The sequence below is a fragment of the Lolium perenne genome, chromosome 2 (genome assembly GCF_019359855.2).
Source record: "Lolium perenne isolate Kyuss_39 chromosome 2, Kyuss_2.0, whole genome shotgun sequence".
Taxonomy (NCBI): domain Eukaryota; kingdom Viridiplantae; phylum Streptophyta; class Magnoliopsida; order Poales; family Poaceae; genus Lolium; species Lolium perenne.
The window spans coordinates 46,932,877-46,942,429 of record NC_067245.2 but is presented as its reverse complement, the minus strand read 5'-3'; the positions used below and the strand labels follow the sequence as shown (position 1 = coordinate 46,942,429).

Here is a 9,553-nt window from a genome sequence, read left to right as displayed (position 1 = left end):
ATGTGGTATCTGACTCCTCTGACAGGGTCCTGTCTCGTGAAGTAGTTGTTGGATCCTCGGCCTTCGAGTTGCACTGTAGATCCTCCTTCGATGCCTCTATATCTAAGCAGGGGATTTAAGAGTGGGATGAGTACGAGCGTACTCAACAAGTTCATTATAGGGAAGGGGTGTTTAATGCACTAGCTACAGCATTAGACCAGAAAGTCTAATACCAATGCAGGTTTTCATAATCATTTCTTCAAAAGGTTGCTTTTATTCAGAAGAACTATGTCCGTCAGCCTTCACCGGTTTACTAGAACTTCATGGAGCTCCTTTCCGGCCGCGTTCGCAGTTCCATATCCCGGAACAGGGAGTGACAGGTCACAGTTCTTTACACTCTGCAGAGGTGTGTTGCTTTACCCATAAGAGATCTTAACCTTGGTGCCAACCGGGTGATCTTCCCGTCCACACTTCCTATGGTGTGAGGCCCGGTATAAGGTCATAGCCAATCATATTCCTCCACTACCTCGCACACCCACCCTTTTGTAAGACTGTCTTCCCCTATATCCATGGTGAGACCGTTCCAGGCATTTGTTCTCCCCTATACCGGTTAAGGTAGACCGTTCCGAACAATTTTATATGCCCTCCCCTATCAATCATGGATAGACCGTTCCGGACATCTTACAATCCATCATAGACCACATTACCGTGGGGACTTTAGGCTTCCCCAGCCTACCGCTTGTCCCTCAGGATACAAGTGTCTACGGCAAGCGCATCCGTTGATGTACAAGAGGTGGAAATACGATTGCCTATTCCGTCCCACTCCAGATCTTATGGTTAACACGGGTATTACATCACAAGAATCACTGGCGACATTTGTTGTTTAATCCTAGATGGATATAAACCCTTGCAATGGAACCTCCACCATATCAACACAATCCATGGTTCCATTGCCCACCACATAGTCATATTCATAGTTATGAAAGTAGTGGTTTTGGTTTTTATGCAATAGTGATAACCATAATACTTTGCAAGTAATTTGATAGAAATACTCAAATGATATGAGCAAGCGATGAACTTGCCTTTCTTGGCTGCAAGATTATGCAGACAAGGTCTTCGATGCGTAATAACTCCAAATTCTGAAATAGCATCATCATCCGGTAAGGACGATGTTTAAAAGATTGGCAAAGATGCAATAATGCATAAGTATGAGATGCAATCGTTCTAAGCGTGTCCTAACCCCGATGATTTAGGATCAGTGAGTTGTAATGGTTGGTTTAGGGTGTGTTGCATTTTTAGAGTGATTCACATGCAAGGTTCTTATTCAGGTGTGATTACTTGGTATTATAAACAGGTAGATACTAAAGCATAATAATCAATTGAACACACAAAGAATGATAATTTGCATAATGTTACCAAGTAAAGAACAGTGGTCAGTTTTAGTACTATATGGCATGATTAATGATTGATTACCATATACTTTAAAAGAATAACTTTTGAAGAACATGTTCTTTGATAAAGAACAAGTATGGTAATTAGGTTGGTGGGGTTCTATGGTTAACTATGGTTCTAATTGGTTTTTGGAGTAAGTAGTAGATGGATCACAACAATGTTGGATTCATCGACACCTAGGGCTTGTAAGGTTAAGATAAGCCTAGGCATCCTAAGCAATTTATTATACATGGTTGTTATCAAGGTTGGTTTACCTTGCTGGGGTTAGCTAGTTAGGGTTTATAGGTCCTGTTAGGTAGGGTTGAGGATACTCTCTATTTTCTTCAAAAGAATAACTTTTGAAGAACATACTTCTTAAATACTAAGAAGTATAATAATTAAGTTGAGGTTGTTTAGGTTTGCTATTTAATTCCCTAAGTAAAGATTGGTTGGTTCCTAAGTAGGATGTTTGATAATTATCTCACACTAATAGGGTTTAGTGTGTGTGGGATATGATGTCAATATTAGCATGGTTGCTAATGGAGTTCATCACAATGGTGTGATGCTATATATGTATGAGTAATGTTGATACTTTTGATGATAGGAATTAGGGTTTAGACTTAGGTGTTCCTATTTGATCATCTAAGCATGAACACATGTAATACCAATGGATTAGAGATAGGTCTTCTACATTTTATGTGGCCAAGACAAGTATTTAGTTGCTACTAGGGTTCTATGCTTTGGAAGAAGGTACCATGATTACATGTTCTAGCCTAGGGTTTAGGTTAGAAGCAATTTAGGGTTCACATGTAATAATGGAACTAGGGTTCCTAGTAGAGTTAGGGTTTTAGGGTTCCACATGAAATTATGAGGTTATCACTTTGTTTCTAAAGGAACTAGGGTTTGCTAATTACCCTATAATTCTTGGATTAATAACTTCATTATCAAGTTGAAGTTATTAATGAGTTTGAAATAAAAATAATATTGGATTTGACATTTTATTATTTTTAATGAATTTAATAATTAACGTATTTATTAATTAGGGTTTAAATCTCTCAATAATGGTTTAACAAAATAATAAATAAAGAAAATTAAGTGTTAATCTTTTCTTTATTTATTTACTGGTTTTTTATTTAATTTGGACACTTTTCTTAATTACTGAATTTTAATTGCATTTTGAATTAAAGAAAAGGCTTAATTATTAAGTTTAAAATAATTAAATTTTTATTAAAAATATAAATTTCATATTATATTTTTATTGGATAGAGTTTACTTTTCTATGAATTTTGAGGTATCATTTATTTTTTTCTAAGCTATATTGAATTTTATATGAATTTGCAAAGTTGCAGTAATTAATGAATTTGAAATTAAAACCTGAAATGACTAAACCTACCCGGGCTTCACACCCACAGAGACACTGACTCGTGGGCCAGAGGTCCACGTCACCTGCCACGCATGCTTGACTGGGTCAAAATTGCCAACGTGGCAATTTGGCACGGTGGCCGGCGGTCTATGGCGACGGTCGCCGGAGTTATGCTCACCCCGCGGCCAAACCATCCACACCACGAGTCTCAGCACGTTGCGGTGATTCTAACAGTACCAGCACCGCCCCGAATTGGTCGCCGGAGCAACCACGACGGAGAGGCCCGAGCGGTGGCGCTCGCAGGTGCTCGGTGCTACGGCGATGCTGGGCATGAACGAGAGGGCTAGGATGCGCAGGAGGTTCAGTGACTCACCCAGAACACGGAGGGCTTGTCGGCGAGGCGAGGGGAGGTCGCAATCGCTGGGATTGCTCGACGCCGTCGTCGGAGAAGACGACCTGGCACGGTCGATTGAAGACGCCTCAGCTTAATTCCTTGTACACGGTGACCAAGTCGAGGACGGTGATCACCGTGGTGGTCACGGCTTGGCCTAGGGAGGTCTCCATCGCCGGCGGTAATGGTGAAGTGGTGCGGCCAGGGTTTCGGCATAGGGCGAATTGGAGCAGAGAGAGGGGAAAACAGAGATTGGTCGCCGCCCAGAGTACTTATAGGGTTCGGGAATGCGCCTCGTCACGAATTCGGAGCAAGGGGAGGTCGACAGCACGAAGGGGAAGAAGAGCACGACGTCGCCGTGGCCTCCAGTGCACGGAGGGGATGAGGACGAGTTCCTCCCATTATTTTTTTAACGAAAGGGTATCCAGGCTGCTCATGGGCTGGTGCTTGGGCCGCGTTGGTGGACTCCTGTTGGGCCAGTTGTTGGGCTGCTGCGCTCTGGTGAGGTCCAGGTAAGCCTCCTCTCCTCTACCTCTTTTATTTATTTTCTGTTTTATTTCTTGTTTTGAATTCTGGTTATAATTCAAATTTGAATTCTTGTCTGTTTTGCAGCTGTTTCACAATTTGGTTTTCATGAGGTCTAATACAAGGATCATTGTATCATTGCATTGTTTTTGATTAAACCTTAACTATATGTGAGCCTTGTTGCAATTTTTATTTAGACATGAATTTAGGTATTCCTTTTAATTCCTTTTCTCATTTGTAATATAACACCATATTGGATAATTAAAGTTGATTTTTCTTAGTCCAAATGTTTTAGAAGTTATTATTAGGACTTGAGTACATATTTAAGAGGTTGGTCAATTACATATGATTTTATGTGAGCACCAATGGATTAGGTTTTTTATAATTTCCATCATAACCCCCCTTTAAGGTTAATATTATCATTACCTTTGAAAGTATCTAAGTAGGTATGATTTCCATTATGGTTGATCTTGGTTACAAAGATAAATGGTTGATCACTTCACATATGGTTTTAATCTTAATTGTGGTTTAGGTTTTATTTGTGATCACCCAAGTGATACACAAACTAGGGTTGAGATTTAATTCTGGGTTGTAGAGATGAGATGACACCATATTGCATGTGCTAGGGTTTAATCTCCCCTAACCATGATAAGGTGGTTGTTTACTTAACATTTTATGTTCTCCTCTAGTTACCATGATATTGAGAATTAGTTTTATCTTCTACCAATTGGCTGCTATTATTAACCTCAATTTATCATTTAAGTAACTACATTGGTTATAGTTCTTTTTATAGTTAACTTTGGTTGTATGGATATAGGGTTTCTCACCATATAAAGTATAGAGTTTAACTCTAAGGTTTTCTTAGGTTGTTTAGTTTCTGAAGTATGGATATGGTAGGATTCTTCTTATGATCACCAAGTGGTTCACAAGTAAAGGTTGAGATATAAGTCTAGGTTTGCTTACTAGTTACCTCCCTATGATTTCATGTGGGGATAATATCTACTAATCATATAGGTGTTAGCATTTGAATTATTCTCCTATTTCTCCAAAGCATGGTCATGGATTAGGCATGATCCACTTGTTCTTAATATCTCTACCTCAAGTTCTTAGGGTTTATGATCATCACTCAATTTATAATGATCAAGGTTTGTATTCCTAGGGATCTCTCATTAAATGGGTTCTCTCTTCCATGATCAAGTATTGTCTTGATCAATCAAGGTATAGCACTTCTAATTTACCTTCTTGTATGGAACTACTATGGTTGTTTCAATAATTTATATCCCAGGAGAGTACCTGAGATATTCTATTAGGGTTCTACTTGAACAATGATGATATGATCATCTGGTTATAAGAATAGTTCTCTCCCTCAAATCCAGGTGTTGCCTCATCTATTTTTAGTGTAACTCCATAGCTTGAGTTCTCTCACATAGGAATGGTTTATTCTAGGGTGTATGGTGTACTCCTAATATTTATTTAGGTTGGTGAGCTAAAGATTCAATTGTCTAACTTAGTTGGATTAGTCCAATCCTTATTTCACTAATTCATGGCTATAGTCCTAATCCACTTGGTATTTGGTTATCTCACCACTCCAAGTTGAAATGGTTTACAACCCAATATTTTAGTTCAATGGTGTCCTTGATTCTTAAGTAGGTAAAGCTAAGGTTAGTATGAATGGTCTCTCTCATTTGGGAAGGAATTCAAAGATAACCTAAGGTTAGGCTCCCTAGAGGTTGATGTGATCATCAATATCTAGGTTTAACATAATTAGGTTCTCTCTCTAGGAATTGTCTTGAATAATATCCTGATGTTCCTCTTAAAGATGATGATGTGATTACTTGGATATATATCCAAGGTTTTAGCTTAAGGTTTTCCATTGCTTCACTTATAAATACTATAGAACTCTCTCATCTCTCTAGGTTTGATGTGTATTAACTTGGAATAGAGAAGAATATCTATTCCTGGGGTGGATCTTCTTGTTATAATTCCAATGTTGAAGTGGGATGAATACCATGAGGTTTCATGGTAGGATCATAGATAGTTTAAGACATGGAGAAGATAAGTGAAGAATGGTTTCTCCATTTTATTGTTACTTGATTTGCAATTGAAGTGATGTTCATATGCTATGACAAGGATTACCATATTATAATCTTTTATAAGATCAAGCAATTAATCATTGAGTAAGGTGTTGTTGTGTTGATAATTAGTTCCATTTGATCTAACCCGTTAGATCAAATCATCTCTTCCCAAAACAAGGTTTTAGCAAAGTCACATTGAGGTTTGTAGCGCTTGACTTGATGAGCTACTTCAATTCCACCAAGGTCAAGTGAAACTTCGATTCTTGGATTGTTTTACTTTAAAGCGCGAAAATTCCCCAGATTTTCTATGCATGAATGCAATGCACACATCTGTTTCCTCTATTTTTATAACCCCATTACCTGGGATATTACATTATGCTTATTTGTATATGAGAGATTTTTAGATAGGCATCTTTCTAGTACAAATAAGTACAAATGGTTAGACCAAAAATATTTTATTTTTCTAAATACACTCTAAACACCTCCTATTGTACATGCCCTTATGTGGACCGGCACAATTAAAATGATTTAGCTGATGGAGCGCTGCAGCGGGCGATGCATAGGCTTTTCCTCATCTCTAGGGGTGTAAACGGATCAGATCGGATATTGTATTACCATATCCTTTACCATATTTTTTTGATGGATTCGGATCAGAGCGGATAATTGTCGGATACAGATTCAAATGCGTATTATATCAGATTGCGGATATGGAACAGATTCGGAGCAGACTCGGATCAAAAGCGGATATTCGATAAAATACACATAAAATGAGAAAAACGATTCTTTTATGTAAAAATGTAAGCAAAAAAATGTAACACTAGACTATATCCAAAGTTGCACACTTGTTTGTACAATAAACCAACTTGTCTCTAGACACAACGTGTATCGTTGGACCCATAGACTAACTGCGTTGTCTAGGTATTTGGGGGTAGACAATTTTTTTCGGGTTATCCTCTTTAAGGACATCGGATTATCCGCAAAAAATATCGAATAATCCATAACCGTCAGATGTTATCAATACCATATCCGCTATCGTATCCGTCGAATATCTGCTTAACCAATATCCACATCCATACCTAGCGGATTCCTAAAATACGGATGCGGATTGAAGCGAAAGAAAGCCTTAATGGGCCGTGGCCATATTGAAAAACCTTCTGCGAAACGATGCAACAGGCCCAATGGGTCAATCTGCATACAATCTGGTTGTCCCTACTCCCGACCCGTCACATGAGGAAAGTGGAAGGAGTGGTCTCCGTTGCGGCGCGCCAGCCAGCTTAGCCCCTAGCAATGGGCAGAGCACTACGACCGGCCATGGCCACGGGCTTCGCCGCTGCCTCGAGCACAGCTGGCAGCCACCACCTGCCGTGGCCGCTGCCCGCCGCCTCACGCACGAGGCTGGTCTGCGCCAAAAGGGTCTCTACCACCGGCGCTCCGCCACAGCCGTGGGCGCCGCGGCACGCCGTCACAACCACTTCCCGGGCGGCGGGGGCCGGGGCGCCGTCGTCGGCCTCGCCGGACGCCGTGACCTACTCCTCCAGCATCGACACCGACATGCCCCTCTACGAACCGCCCGGGGTAAGCGTCGGCGTCGATCTCCGCAATTCCGCATTTGGGGATTTGGGCTGTCCTGATGAAGATTATATGAAATTCCGGCTGATCTTCAATCTTAGCCGTGCGCCAACTGGTTTCGCAGGTGTCCTTCGACGAGTACCTCCAGGACCGCCCGCGCGTCTTCCGCGCCATGTTCCCCGACGAGAGCAGAAGCCAGCGGCTGAGCGATGTAAATTACTTACCGAAGAATTCTACTGCAGAGCGGCGGTGGTGTCGCGGCTGATGGATCCATTCGATTCTGTGTTGGTGCAGGAGGAGTGGCGGATCCAGATGCTGCCGCTGGAGTTCCTCCTCATCACCGTGCGCCCCGTCGTCGTCATGCAGCTGCGCAACCGCAGCGGCGTGCTCGAGCTCCGGATCGTGCGTGCATATACGCCTATCTACCTATATGCACAGAATGTTGAACTGGGACACTGGGTGAACTGAAGTGCGTGCGTTTGGATTGTGGATGCAGACGGAGTGGGAGCTGAGGGGACTGGAGAGCGGCTACGCGCCGGCGAGCTTCGACCTGGGCGTGCGGGGGTCGCTGTACGCGGACAGGGGCCGGCGCCGCGGCTCCCGGCTCAGGGGCCACCTCGAGATCTCCATCACCGTCGCCCTGCCGCCGCCCCTGCGGATCGTGCCGGAGGGCGTCCTGCGGGGCGTCGCCGAGTCGGTAGGCTAATTCACTTCCTCGCTGTGCGCTAAAACAACAACATTCTCTGTTTTTCCGAGCGAATCAGAAAGATTGGGGCGTGCAGGTTTTGTCGACGCTTGCCGAGAGGATGAAGCGGGACGTGGACGTGGGCCTCGTCGCCGACTTCCGGAGGTTTCGGATGGAGAAGGCGGCGTCCAGAGCGGCGGCGGTCGTGAGAGCAGACAGAGAAGCCTGAACTGAAGGCTCAATTTGTTCTTCTTTCTGACCAAAGTTTCATCTCTGGGCATTCGTTTCAAGGATTCTTTTTGTAAGATCCTAAGATGTTGCGTGCAGTACATAAATGCATCGCCTGTGTAGAGTGTGAAATACATGTTGATCCTTGCATCGAGAAATCTTAAAACAAAATGCATGATCTCCAGAAATGGACTATCATGAATTCATGGAGACTTCAATCTTCTTCTGGAGGCCAAAGACAAAAGTAACAGGAACCTCACTAGGCCTATATATGATGGGGAAATTGCGCAAGTTAGTTGATAATCTCTTACTCAACTATATACTCCTGAATGGTTGAGCTTTCAATTGGACGAACAACAAGCGGAGCACCACACTCAGCAAGATCAGCGGGGTTCTCGGGTCAGTCGAGTGTTATTCTTTCAAGGTACATCCTCAAATGTTTTAGAACACTGTCTACTTCTTTTGACCAGGGTGTTCGATGCTTGCAAGTGCAAAAGATTTCGTTTTGAATCATACTGCCTATCGAAGGAAGGCTTCCTTGAGGTTGTCAATGAGGCATGGAACGGTCCTGAAGCCAAAGATGTGAGGAACCCGATCTGTCTTATCGACAAAAGAACTGAAACAAAATGTATGTTTAGGATCTTACAAAATGCGTGATCTCCAGAAATAATTTACACCCGGGCCATGGGCTACCATGGATTCATGGGAGACTTCAATCTTCTTCTGGAGGCTGAAGAAAAAAGTAACCGGAACCTCACTAGGCCTATGTATGACAGGGAAATTCAGCAAGGTAGTTGATGACCCCTTTCTCAATGATATACTCCTGAATGGTGGAGCTTTCACTTGGATGAGCGACAAGCAGAACACCACGCTCTGCAAGAAGACAGGGTTCGGGTCAGTCGAGTGGCATTCTTTCAAGGTACATCCTAAAATTGTTTTGAACACTGTCCTCTGTTAGACAATGTAGTTTGTATCCAATACCTTGTCGAGTAGTTTTTGTAACAAACTCTGTAAACCGACTATGCGTCCTCATATAAATAGAACATCACCCCTATCTCGGAAATTATTCGAGTAGGGCTTCTCTCCTACCTGATCTCTCGTTTTACATGGTATCAGGCCAGCCTCTTTGCCGACAAAACTGATTGCCTCCAAACCCTAGATAAAAAAACCGTTGCTGCCGCCATTCCGAAGCTTGCTGATGGCGGCTTCCTCCAGTGCCCCGGTGCTTCACCTTGGCAACCCGCCAACTGATAAGTTGATGCGGGCCAACTTCCCTGGATGGCGTGCCCAGGTCCTGCCGGCGATCC

At 42.7% G+C, this 9,553-nt stretch overlaps 1 protein-coding gene across 1 annotated transcript; it reads left to right on the top strand.

Annotated features, from left to right (window-relative positions):
• The first annotated feature begins 6,988 nt into the window (after window positions 1-6,988).
• On the top strand, window positions 6,989-8,456 carry LOC127332013 (uncharacterized). The gene is made up of 5 exons (XM_051358266.2): window positions 6,989-7,339; window positions 7,458-7,544; window positions 7,628-7,735; window positions 7,830-8,030; window positions 8,116-8,456. Exons 1-5 carry the CDS (start codon window positions 7,052-7,054, stop codon window positions 8,245-8,247), a joined length of 816 nt encoding a protein of 271 aa, XP_051214226.1. The 5' UTR covers window positions 6,989-7,051; the 3' UTR covers window positions 8,248-8,456.
• Window positions 8,457-9,553: the final 1,097 nt, after the last annotated feature.